Here is a 13,773-nt window from a genome sequence, read left to right on the forward strand (position 1 = left end):
GGATGAATTTCCTCTTATATATGCAAAGTGATTAAATGTAGTTTCTGATTAATAAACGAAGGCAGGTGGGCAGAGTAATTGGCTGGAACATCTTTCACTGCCCTCTGCTGGACAGAAGCAGCAAAACAGGCCAAGTAGTTTCAAGCTCCTTCATGGGCTCCCTGGTCCTGGCTGGGTTTTATTTAACATGGAGAGAGGGGAACTCAGGCCCGGTCTTCAATGGGCCCTAACCCTCAACTGTTGATTCATCATCAACTGCAATTCTCTACTGTCTTTTCCATACCCCTGAGTAAGGACAATTTGCATTTCTCTTTGTAAAGCCATGACAGGACTTCACTGCTCCCTGGATTAAAATCAATGAAAAGGAAAGCAGTGTTCCTAGAAAACAGATGGCACAGTGACTCCAACCACATGGGCATGGTCTTTGTCATTAGGCAATTTCCTCCATCATTGTTGGGACCTTCTCTAACATACAAATAATGATTATTTCATCTAGAGCTCCCCTGTGCCAGAAAAGGTGCTGTGAGTTTTACATGGCTTGTCTTACAAAATCCTCATGAAATCACTCTGAGAGAGAGATGTCATGCCCATTTTGCAGATGGAAAAATTGAGTCAGAAAAGTTAAGTCTCTTTCCCCCAGTCACTCAGCAAGGAAGGAATGCATCCGGAATGTGAATCCTTTTCTGTCTGAGACAAAGGCTTTTAAAAGATCCTCTCTGAGCCCCCACAGCCTCTCAAGTCAGTGAACTTTATAAAGTTTTGCTGTATTTCATCTTTTCATAATGGGTGTTATTTTGTAAACAGAAAAAATAATATAGCTATACACGTTATTTTCTTTAAATTAAAGTATGTAAAATTCAGGATGCAAAATAAGTCTAATTAGTATGGAAGGAAAAAACAAGTTATTTTTTGTTTCACCAACACAAAGGGATTTTAAAAAGTAATACATGCCCATGATTAAAAAAAAAGCAGCAGCAAGCCAATTAGTACAAATGAGACTATAAGAAGAGGTGAATCTACCCCCACCCATGATCCTAATTCTCTGTTCTCTTCCCAGAGGCAACAAACATTCCCAGTTAATAATGAATTTCCCCAGAAATATTCTATGGATTTACAAAATACATGTATACATCCAAAAGGGTTTTAATATACTTTTGTAATCATCGACCACTTCTTTTTAATTAAGTTAATTACCTATCAACTGTAGTAAGAACAGTGATGCCCTCTTTCTGCAAATGAACCAATTTACAAGGTTTGATTTGAGGAAAGCCCACAGAGGTGGAGGCAGATGATGACGGGCGGTGTATGTCCCAGACAACCAGCTTCCCTTCCATTGTTGCTGAGAGTATTTGTGTTAAATTCAAGTGAAAGACTGTCTGGCTAAATTTTCCCACAAGCTTGTTGAATGTCTGCATTTCAAAAGACAGGTTATAAGTTACCATTGGTAATAAATATAAAACAAAGCATTTATCAATGCAGCATATATATTACAGTGATATACAGTAGGAAAAAGATTTTTAAAATGTTTTAAATCACTAAGAAATCTCTCCCTCGTGGATTGCCGTGGTGCAGGCAGTTCTAAACCTCTGCAGGTTTGCTAGGAGAAAGTGAAGGGTTATGTACTGGCTTAATTAAACTGTTTGCTTAAAGCAAATGAAAAATGGTTAATCACTTGTTGATACCTGTTCAACTTCTCTGAGGTTTCAGAAACTGATAAAGAAACTAATGTCTGTTGCAAGCAAAAGCATGCTCCAGTTGTAAGATATCACAAAATAATTATCCCAGTCTTATAAACTTTTCCCATAAACAATTTTCCCATCAGTAGAAATTAAGCACTGTACATAGACATGTCCCTGACTCCTCATGAAATTTCTGCTACATACAATAAGGAACTAGGGCCATCTTTCTTAGGCAGTCTTGGAGACAAAGTGTAGAAAGAACCCAGAGTGGTTACGGGAGCCCCTCAGTGAATGTTTAGTGAATGAATAAATCAAAGAAACTCCTCCATTTGTCTTGTGATACAGCAAGTTTGCTGCCCGGTTCTCTAACTACACAGAGAAGACCCTAAGGTTTACCTCTTCTGCCTTGAACACAAGAGAGTCAGTAAAACAATGATTGGTCAAGTAAGGGCATCAGGGTTTAAGAGCTGCTCTGTTTCCATGCAAGGCATTTTCATCATTTCAAACTGCAGTCAATTCTAATTTGTGGATTCTGTATTTGCAAACTCACCTACTCACTAAAATTTATTTATAACCCTGAAATCAATCCTTGTGGCACTTCCATGATTGTTTGCAGACATGTAGATGTGCGGAGTGGCAAAAATTTGGCTCTCCCTGTGTGCACGTTCCTAGCTGAGGTCAATCAAGGACATGCTCTACCTTCTTACTTCAGCTCTCAAAGTGTAAACACCTGTCCTTTTCAGGGTCTTAGTGCCATGTTGTTCACTTCTTTGAGGTGCTTTTTGTTGGTGCCTCAAACACAGTACTGAAATGCTGTCTAGCATTCCTAAGCATGAGAAGGCCATGATGTATCTTCCAGAGAATATACCTGAGTTAGATAAACTTCATTCAGACATGTGTACCAGAGCTGTTGGCTGTGCATTAATGTTAATGAATCAATATTATGTATTAAATATGATGTCTTCAAACAAAAACATACAGAAATCAAGGTTATATATCTATCTCCTAGTGAAACTGTTATGACCAGAGGCTGATAGGAACCTAATCCTAGGAACAAGGATTCTCCTAGGAACAATGATTTTGTATTCACTAACTGAGGTCTGTGGGGATTTTATGAAAAATAACTACCACAAATAATGAGAATTGACTTTATTTTTTTGATAACTTTGATTTATGAAAAAGAGTTTGCAGATAGAAATAATCTTTTTATATTCATCTCTCTCATCTTTTTTTTTTTTTTTTTTGGCATATCCTCTTAAAAAGAAATTTCTATAAATCATACCAAGAGTGAAGGAAGGAAGCAGAAGAAACCACCACTGAGGGCAGACTACATGAGTGTCAAATGCAGAAAATGCTGCAGGAGACGGGACCCGAGATCCACATCAGATGTGACAGCTCCAGGCAACCAGGCAAGATAAACTCTTGCCTCCAACACCTGCCTCACTGTCTTTCAACTAGCTCTAAAACGTCTAAATACCCAAAATCATGTTATTACTTTGAAAATTGGGTAGCCTAAAAAGATCCACTTGTGTTCAACTATTTACTACATCACTCCAAACTAATTTTCATTCTTTGTTATATGTACACATACATTAGTAAAGCCATCACTTTTTGAATATTTTCTCAGGGTAGTCAACTTCCTTTTCCATAATATTTTATTTTGAACAATGGTTCTATTATTTTCAGCTGACAATTCAATATGGTAAAGGACCCAAGTAAAAATGCCAAATGATTTCCCAATGGTTTAATATCAAAATATACAGAGTAGCTCAAAGTGAGTAAGCTTACACATACATATTTACTCTCCACAAAATCTGACACACAAAAATGCAATAGGCATACTCACTTTTTCTGTTAAACGTGGGGCACTGTGAGCAAGTATATCTCTCTCTTCATACTGATAAGTACAGAAAAAATAGTTACTACTAAAAAAAGACCTGGTTTTCCAAAAGTAGAACATAACCGCAAAATCAAAACAAATTAATCTAAACAGGGTCAGAGCTTTGCAATTTCTATAGGTAAGAGAACCCACTGCCTCCAGGAACATCTGAAAACATTCGAAAGAAAAGCAAGTACATAAAAAAAATGCCACAAATGATTGTGACTTTAAATGGTAGTTAATGCAAATCTGATTGCTACATTTATAAGGCATTAAAAGCTACAGTACCAGAAATAAGGACTACCCTGAAAATTAGTGATTGGATCAGTGTTTTTGTTCTTGCTTTGCATTTTTCATTTAGGTAAAATTCACATAACATAAAATTAACTATTAATCATTTTATTTTCTTTTTAAAGATTTTATTTTTAAGTAATCTCTACACCCAACTTGGGTGGGGCTTGAACTCACACTCGGAGACCAAGAGCCACATGCTCCACCAGCTGAGTCAGCCAGGTACCCCCAACCATTAATCATTTTAGAGTGTACAATTCAGTGACATTTCATACATTAATAATGTTGTGCAACCATCACTTCTGTCTAGTTCCAGGACATTTTCATTACCCCAAAAGGAAGACCCTCTCCATTAAGCCATCATTCGTGCCCCTCCCCTAGCCCTAGACAATCACCAATCTGTACTTTGCTGCCTGGGTTTCATATCAATGGAATCATGGAGCACGTGGCTTATTGTGTCTGGCTTCTTTCATTGACCATGATGTTTATGAGGCTCATCCATGTAGCAGGTGTCGGTGCCTCATTCTTTTTATGGTTGAGTCATATTCCATTGCATGGAGGCACCACATTTTGTTTATTCATTCATTAGTTGATGGGTATTTGGCTTGCTTCTACCTTTTGGTTATTACAAATAATGCTGCTGCTATGAACATTTGTATGTAAGTATTTGAATGTCTGTTTTAAATTCTTTTGGATTTACGAATTGCTGGGTCATATGGTAATTTTATGTTTGACTTTTGATGTTTTTTTAATCTCCTGATTTCTGCCCTGTGTCAGTATATATATTGCTGATCTGTTTGCTAATCCCTTTCTAAAAGGGGATAAAGCCGGGTCTTGTAAAACCCTGTATTTTAGACCTGTTAAATACATTAAATACATTCAAATAAATATTAGCCTCGTTACTTAAAAAAATTAAATGGAATTTAAATTATCTGCTTCTGATTTAATATACTAATTTCCAATGAGACTAAAATAAATGCTATAATTAAATCAAAACATTTTAATACATTTTTATTGCTTCCTAAGTAGATGCTATATTACTACATTGCCAAAACATCTGTACTCAGGGAATGAACATATACTTGTCCCTACATTTAAGACAAATCAAAATATTTCTACTTACCCACACATAATAAATTGCCTGTGTTTTACTATTGCTCACCAATTCTTTATTATTTGTTGGATTAAAAGTAAGGTAGTTCTGAAATATAAAGTATGGAAATATATTACATTACAATACATTTTCTGTTTCTCTCTGGCTAAGCTAAATGTTAAAAATAAATAATATTTTTACTATAATAAATAGCTGAGTAGAAATATAAAACAGAAAAGACATAGCATTTTATAAGCATTAGGAATATAAACACTAAAAAAAGGAATATAAACACCGAGTGTTAAATTAATGGTTTCAAATGTGTTCCCTTTCTTATTTAGTCTTATTTATTACAATTTTTCATCTATAAATTGGAACAAGCAAAAGTAGCACAAAATTCACTAATAACCTTTACTCTGTGTCCTTTTGGACAAAAACTGCTGCATAAACATTTCTAAATTTGACAAGGCCACAAGGGAACTTGGAATGAATGCCAAATACTGGAAAGAGTTTCTGATTCCTTCCAAGATGGTGAATAGCATGGGCTGCCTGGCTCCCTTCCCAAAAATCAACCCTATGGAAGTGAGGAAACCACAAAATACAGAAGGTAAACAACAGCAACAACACAGTGGAGATCCCTGGGGAGGCTTCACCTGTGCCCTGCCATGGTGTGTGGATGGGAGGGGCTTTGGAAGGCAGCCCTGGAAGACAGGTTCCAGAAAGATGTCTAAAGTTCCATTCCTGCCACTTCCACCCCATTGCCTCGTCCTTGCCTACTCCAGGAATGTAAAGGACCAATGCCAATGTTTGAGAAGTAATTCCAGGGCAGCTCAAAGGCCTGTGGGGCAGGGAGGGGTGATGAAAAAGTGATGAAAGCAAGTGCGTGGACAAGCTCTCACAAAGGCTGGAAACCAACCTCAAATCACCACAACCCGTGATTTGATAAGAAGCAATAGTAAGTCTTCCTTGGAGGAAGTTATCATCCTGAGCCTCAAATTATTTCTATACTTTTATTTTATTTTATAGATTTTATTTATTTATTCATGATAGTCACACAGAGAGAGACAGAGAGGCAGAGACACAGGCAGAGGGAGGAGCAGGCTCCATGCAGGGAGCCCGATGTGGGATTCAATCCCGGGTCTCCAGGATCGCGCCCCGGGCCAAAGGCAGGCGCCAAACCGCTGCGCCACCCAGGGATCCCTATTTCTATACTTTTAAAAGCACAATGTTGGGCATTCAATAAAATATAACCAGGCACATGAAAGAGACATATCCAAATGATGGACAACAGAGGGGGAAAGCAATTAGCAGAAAGAGACATCGGGAGATGTGGTTGTAACATCGACACACCCAGACATGACAATAACTATCTATGGTCAGTATGTGCAAGAAAGTAGAGGGCAAGACAAGTAATCTCAGCAGATCATTCTATTTTTAAAAAGAATCAAATGGAAATTCTAGATCTGAAAAAATTGATTTTAAAAAACCCTCAGAATAGGATTTAACAGAAAATTTAATATAGCCGAAGAAATGATTAGTCAGTAGAGAAGGAAGATAAACTATAGGAGAAAATATCCAAACTGAAGGATAAAGACAAAAAGAACAGAAACTATGGACAAGACAATTTAAGAGGGCAGCCCTGGTGGCGCAGCGGTTTGGCGCCACCTGCAGACTGGGGTGTGATCCTGGAGACTAGGATCCAGTCCCAGTCAGGCTCCCTGTGTGGAGCCTGCTTCTCCCCCCCCCCCCTCTGTCTATGAATAAATAAAATCTTAAAAAAAAAAGACAATATAAGACATTTAGGACAAGAAGGATCTAATGTATGCATAATTGTAGTACAGAGAGGAAAGAAATAAATATGGTAGAAGTAATGTTTGAAAGGTAGTGGTGGAGGATTTTCCAAAACTGAGGAAAGACATGACATCCCAAGTTCAAAAAACCCCAAAATACATGTTTCGGTTTTTTAAAAACTTTTAATTTTTACTTATTTACCCTTTTTCGTAAGTAATCTCTATACCCAATGTGGGGCTCAAATGCAAGACCCAAGATCAAGAGTCATGTGCTCCACTGATTGAGTCAGCCAGGTACCCAGTTTTGGGTTTTTTAAAAATCAACAGTATACCCATATACATACAGACACACCAACAAAAACTGCTAAAAACCAACAGAAAATCTTAAAAGTAGTCAGAATGGGGTGGGAGGGAAAAAATACATAAGTTTCAAAAGAGGAAACAGTAAGATTGATAGTTGACATCTGAACAGAAATGGTGTAAAGTCTGAAGACAATGGAATATGTTCAAAGTACGAAAGAAGATAACTACCAACCTACAGTCCTATAGTTTGGGAAAACAGCCTTCAAAAGCAAAGATAATTACCAAGAGAAATGAGAACATATATCTTTACAAAGATTGGTGCATGAAAGTTCATGCACCTTTGTTTTCAACAGCCACAAACAGGGAACAGTACCAATGTCTTTTTAATAGTGAATAAACAAATTGTGACATATCCACTCAATGTACGACTATTCAGCATTAACTTTATAAAGGAAACATAAAGAATAATATAAGGGAATAAGCAATTGATACATGCAACAACATGGATGAATCTCAAAATTAAATTGAGTGAAAGCAGCCAGAGCCCTCCACAAAAGGAGTCAATTTCTGTAAAATTCTGGAGTATGCAAACTAATAAACAATAAACAGGAGGGTAAATGTTGGGACATGGGCAGAGGGGGAGTTTAGGTTTACTCCCATTATAATGTAAATTCATTGAAAGACTTCAAGAGAGTGATATAATCTGTTTTGCTTGTTTGAGAATTATTGCTCTAACTACAGCAGGAAGGTCCATTGTGACAAGAGTGAACACATCAGCTGGGAGGATGTCACACAGGCAGATGTGGTGGCAGTGAAAACAGAGAGAGGAAGTAGGATTTCAGGATGCTTCTTGGGAGTACACTTAAAAGTCACAGGAATGGATAAGAATACCCAGGAAGAAGGTATAGCAGGAAGAGGAGCTCCTATAACTAAACCCTGAGGACTGCCCATATTTAAAAGGTGTGCAATGAAAGAGGAAGAGCTCACAAAAGGAGCCCAGGAAAGATCAATGAGCCAGCAGAAAAGGTGTCTTGAACCTCCAATTGGGAGAGGTGCTACTGATTTAATAGTGTTCATTTGACTTGGAAACACCAGTGACTGTGATAAGCACAGATTTGGTAAAGCCATGGTGGGGGGGGGGGGGGGCGGGTAGAAGGCAGAGCAAAAGAATCAAAATGTTCATCATCAGTAGGATAGATAAATGAGCTGTATTGTCCTCAAACAAGGAGAGACTATATAGCATGAAAATTAATGAATTCTAGCTCAATAATCAACGTGGATGTATCTCAAAAACAAGGTAGAGAAGATGAAGCAGTTATGATTCCAAATATGTATCAAACAAAACAGTTAAAACAAAATAGGATAGTACTGAAGGAGTGGCACCTGGGTAGCTCAGTTGGTTAAGCATCCAACTCCTGATTTTGGCTCAGGTCATGATATCAGGGTTGTGAGATCAAGCCCTATATCGGGCTTTGCACTCAGCATGGAGTCTGCTTGAGAGTCTCTCTCCCTCTCCCTCGGCCTCTCCCACTGGTGCACATATACTCTCTTTCTTAAAAAAAAAAAAAAAAAAAAAAAAAAAAGGGCAGCCCCGGTGGCGCAGCGGTTTGGCGCCACCTGCAGCCTGGGGTGTGATCCTGCAGACCCAGGATTGAGTCCCACGTAAGGCTCCCTGCATGGAACCTGCTTCTCCTTCTGCCTGTGTCTCTGCCTCTCTCTCTCCCTGTGTCTATGAATAAATAAATAAAGTCTTAAAAAAAAAAAAAAAGGAGAATACTGAGGGATACATGCATTGCTGGAAAAAAAATATAAAGGAAAGCAAGGGAATGTGTAACACAAAATCCGGGACACTAGTTAATTTTAGGAAGCAAGGCTAAGGATGAGATTGGGGAAGGGGAACAAAGGGTGATGTTCTTTCTTGACCCAGCAGTAAGTACACAGGTACATTTTGTTTCCTTCCTTAAAATGTACACATTTTGCATGTATGCCTTATTTAGCAATGACAACATAAAGAGATCAAATATCTTGTGCACAAAAAAGTAAAAGAAAGATGACAAAGTAAGAAAGCAAATGCAGATGGCTCTTCAGAGACATATTACTGTGAAGAGGCACAGGGGCAAGATCTGGACGATGGCCCATCAATGGCGATCTCTAAAGATAGGTGAAGCTAAAGCATGTGTACTTGCTGAGGGGATAATCATCCATTAGAGGAATAGGCTGGTCACTGCAGGAGAGGGCCTTGAGTGTGTGAGAGGGATGGGATCTAGTGCACTGGTTCTCTCATAATTAGAGGGGAAAGAGAAGGTGGGGAGGTTGAAAGCAAGCTGTAGGCCTGGGAATGAGAACAGGCCAGTGTATCTGATGGCCTCCATTCCCCCAATGCAAAATGAGAGGTCATCTGCTGAGAGTAAGAGGAAGGACTGGGGAGGTATGAGGAGAAGGTGTGAGATAAGTGTCTCTAGAAGCAAAACAGACAACCTACTAGCACTAAAGCCAGTCAATGCTGAAAGCTCAGTTGTCATTTGTGACTCCATGCCAGATCAAAGAAACCTGCTCAGTTGGGTGGGCAGGAGCACAGAGCACACTAATGGCAGAGTCCTTCCAGATGTGGGGCATATGCAGTGCTAACAGCACTTTCTGTTATGATGGAGATGTTCACTCATCTGTGCTGTCAAACATGGCCGCAGTCAGTCACAGGTGGCTAGTGAGTACCTGAAATGTAGAGATGCTGAGGAAATGAATTTGTAGTTTTATCTTATTTCAATCTATTCAAATCTAAGTAGCCACATGTATTCAGCAAAGTTTCATGGTGCAAAATCACACAAAAATCAGTTGAGTTTCTATATATTAGCAATAAACAATCTGAGAAGGAAATTAAGAACACGAATCTACTTACAATAGCATAAAAATACCTAGGAATAAAATCTTGGGTGAAAGTTGTACACTGCAAACTATAAAACACTGCTGAAGGAAATTCAAGAAGACATAAGTATATGGAAAGACATCCTGTGCCCATGGATTGTTAAGAGGACAGCTATCCCAAGTGATCGTAGATTCAATGCAATCTCTATCAAAATCCCAGAGGAGCTTTTGGCAGCAATAGAAAAACCTACTATGGCTGGTGGCTATTCTATCAGCTCAGCTTACAAAGCCGTAAGGAAATTTTTTTCAGAGACCTAGAGAAATGCTGGGGGCCAGAAGAGACATGGACATAAAGCTGTAGAGCTTTATGATTGGCTGAGCCCAATCACCCAGACCCTCTGACTGGGTTCTAGGTCCGGCATCCAGGTATGTACTTTCCATAGTGTCTTAGCACATGAGTAGGTACTCAGCAAGCTAATGATGAATGAGGACGCAAGAATGAATAAGACGATGCAGAACAGCAGAGTAAACTTTGTGGGTGTCCTTGGCAAGTAACTTCAAGCAAACTGGGACTAATAACTTCCAGATATTAGGAGCAGTTAAGTGCATACTTCCAGAATAAGAAAGGCTGCTGGCCTCTGACTTCAGACAAATTATCTGTAATTTTTTTAAAATTTTTTTAAATTATCTGTAATTAATAGCATTCCATAGATGTTACTAAATAACTCCTTCCCAACATGTTTGCATGGATTGTGTGAGATACTGTATATAAAGAACTTAGCAGAATCTGGCACATAATAAATGCTCAAAAAATTGCTAACCATCATAAAAAATAAAAATGAAATCATGGATATGAAAATGTTTTTTAACAAGTGCTAGAGCACCATAACAAAACTCCAGTAAAGCCAAAAGTAGGTTTTGACCTGGGCTCAGTATAACTGTACACCATCACTTTACAGACTCAAATTGAGCTCACCTGAAAGCCATACTCTTTGGGAAGGTCAAGAGTACACGCTGGCGTTTCCACTGCTAAGGTCCACCTCCAGATGCAAACTTTCTGTGAGTGCCAGCAGACAGAGGAGGATAAGAAGAAGGTTTCTGAAGGCAGCTAAGTCCCCTACACCTCTTGTGGTAACCCTGTAACTTCGGCTAATGGAGCAGAGCACTGTAAGCAAAGCTCCAGGCAGAGAACTCCCACCAATGTGCTAAGGGATATGGTCATTCCCTGAGAGCATCACAGATGCCATGTGGCCAGAGCAGAGCTGCTCACTGGGACACACCTGACAGGCTGGCCAGCCCGCTGAGGCCAATTCCAAGGGCCCTGTACCTGGATTTCAGCATCTGAGATGGTTGCCAGATACTTGGCGTCCCGGGTGATGGCTATGGACCCAATGCCATTGCCTTCTGGACAGCTGTCAAATATTGTGTGCACAGGAATGCTGCAAAACAGGCCAGGGGAACAACTGTTTGCTGAGGTCTCCTTGCTTCCCAGAGGGACTCACTTCAAAAGCATCAGTTATGGAGGAACCAAATGTGGTTCATCCATATGATGGACTATGATTCAGCCATAGAAAGGAATAGGCAGTGAAAGCTACTCTGCCATGGGCGAACCCTGAAAACACCACATGAAGTGAAAGGAGCCTGCTGTATGAATCCATTGGTATGAAATGTCCAGAGTTTGAGGTGGCTGGGTGGCTTAGTTGGTGAAGCATTTGCCTTTGGCTCAGGATGGAGTCTCAGGATGGATCCCCACATCAGGCTCCCTGCTCAGCAGGGAGTCTGCTTCTCCCTCTGCCCCCACCCCTGGTCCTTCTCTCTTTCTCTCAAATAAACAAATAAAATATTTTTTTAATGAAGTGTCCATAATTAGAAAATTCGCAGGGATAGAAAGCAGATTGGAGGCTGCTAGGGGATGGGGGAGGAGGGAAAGAGAATGATGGCTGATGGTTTCAGATTTTCCTTTTGGGGAGTTGAAAATATTTTGGAAGTAGGAGTGCCTAGCTGGATCAGTCAGTGGAGTATGTGACTTCTGATCTCAGGGTTGTGAGTTCAGGCCCGATGTTGAGTGTAGAGATTACTTAAAATCTTTTAAAGAAAAAGTATTTTGGAACTAGCTATAGGTGGGGATCACATAACACTGTTACTGTGCTAAATGCCATTGAATGCACACTTTATAATGGTGAATTGTATGTTATGTAAATTTTACCTCAATTTAAAAAAACAAAATTAACTTGGCATCATGCAAATGGGCTATTTGTTGTCTTCGTGAAGTCTAGTGTCACTCATTATTGAGCGCTGATTCGGTGCCAGGCACAAAGGACGGAAATATGAAAAAAGACTCCTAGGACAATACCCAAGCTCTTAGGAAAACGAGCACCCTCCTACCTAAGTGGGAATGTAAATAAGCACAAGCTTTCTAGACAGCAACTTAGCTACATCAATCAAAATTGTAAATGTATATACCCTATGACCCAACAATTCCTCTTCTACAACTTGTTCCCAGAAAAATAATAGCAAAAATAAACAGATAAATATTAGTTCATGTTTTTGTAGAACTGCTTTAATGGCAAAAAAATCTGGAAACAACAAAATATCCATGGATGTGAGAGATGTTAAAAAATATTAGAACATAACCATATAATGAAAAACTATGCTACTTTCAAAAAAAATGAGGAAGATATTGGAAGGTGACCAAAATTTTGTGAAAAAAGCAAATTACAAAAGAGTGTATGTAGCATCATCCTGGATGAAGGAAAGAAAGTGCACACATTTCTGTGCAGAGAAGAGGCTAGAGGAATGGACTCCAAAGTAAGCTAAGGTGACTGTGGAGATGTGTTTGGGTGGAAAGGGACTTTCACTTTTTTGTCCTCATGCACTTTTTTTTTTTTTTTTAAGATTTTTATTTATTTATTTGAGAGAGAGCGAGAGCAAGAGTGAAGTGAGGGGCAGAGGGAGAAGTAGACTCCCACTGAGCGGGGAGCTAGTATGGGGCTCAATCCCAGGACCTCAGGATCATGATCTGAGCCAAAGGCAGGCAGATGCTTAACTGACTGAACCACTCAGCCCCTCTCTTCATTACTTCTGTACTTGTTACTGGCAAGACTCGAACTGTAAGAAGCAGGCAAAGCCTTGTCACATGCAGAATTAATTTTCTAAAAGATTTTATTAATTTATTCATGAGAGACACAGAGACACAGGCAGAGGGAGAAACAGGCTCCTGCGGAAAGCCCGATGCAGGACTTGATCCCAGGACTCCAGGATCACGACCTGCACCAAAGGCAGACACTCAACCACTAAGCCACCCAGCTGCCCCTAAATTAGATATTTAAATATCTAAGAGAGCTAAAGAAATTCAGGAGATGGCAGAAGCAAGGAAGTGAGTGAACAGTAGCATGGGGAGGGGGGAGTCCCTGACCTACACTGGAGATAAAGAGCAGGTAGTAATAATCCAGGAACATAATCCAGGAACACTGTTTTTCATTATGGAGCCCTTGTTATAGCAAACATGTCACTTCTGGGCCATACCTGGCTGGGCCCAGAGAGAAACACAGAGAGAGACAGAGGCAGAGACATAGGTATAGGGAAAAGCAGGCTCCATGCAAGGAGCCCAATGTGGGATTCAATCCCAGGACTCCAGAATCATGCCCTGAGCTGAAGGCAGATGCTTAACTGCTGAACTACCCAGGTGTCCTGGGAAAAGCATCTTAACCCTGTGGCTATTCAGAATTAAATATAAAGATGATGATGTCAGTTGGGCTTGTACTGTAAACGTATTGGTGGAAAGAGAATTTGTTTATTTTGTTTAGGAATGGGTGATGTTTAAGAGAATTTAACATATCAGAGCCTCTGATAGATTCAATTTGTGATTCTAATTTA

At 39.5% G+C, this 13,773-nt stretch overlaps 1 protein-coding gene across 1 annotated transcript in view; it reads right to left on the minus strand.

The window, feature by feature from the left end:
• CFAP251 (cilia and flagella associated protein 251) overlaps window positions 1-13,773 on the minus strand; it is a 66,936-nt gene that overhangs the window by 38,519 nt on the left and 14,644 nt on the right. The window contains exons 7-11 of the mRNA XM_038574962.1: window positions 11,225-11,336; window positions 10,874-10,954; window positions 4,973-5,050; window positions 3,526-3,576; window positions 1,195-1,409 (exon numbers count right to left, since the gene is read on the minus strand). Of these exons, the coding sequence (XP_038430890.1) occupies window positions 1,195-1,409; window positions 3,526-3,576; window positions 4,973-5,050; window positions 10,874-10,954; window positions 11,225-11,336 (537 nt within the window). The remainder of the gene's footprint in view (window positions 1-1,194; window positions 1,410-3,525; window positions 3,577-4,972; window positions 5,051-10,873; window positions 10,955-11,224; window positions 11,337-13,773) is intronic.

Source organism: Canis lupus, chromosome 26 (assembly GCF_011100685.1).
Source record: "Canis lupus familiaris isolate Mischka breed German Shepherd chromosome 26, alternate assembly UU_Cfam_GSD_1.0, whole genome shotgun sequence".
Taxonomy (NCBI): domain Eukaryota; kingdom Metazoa; phylum Chordata; class Mammalia; order Carnivora; family Canidae; genus Canis; species Canis lupus.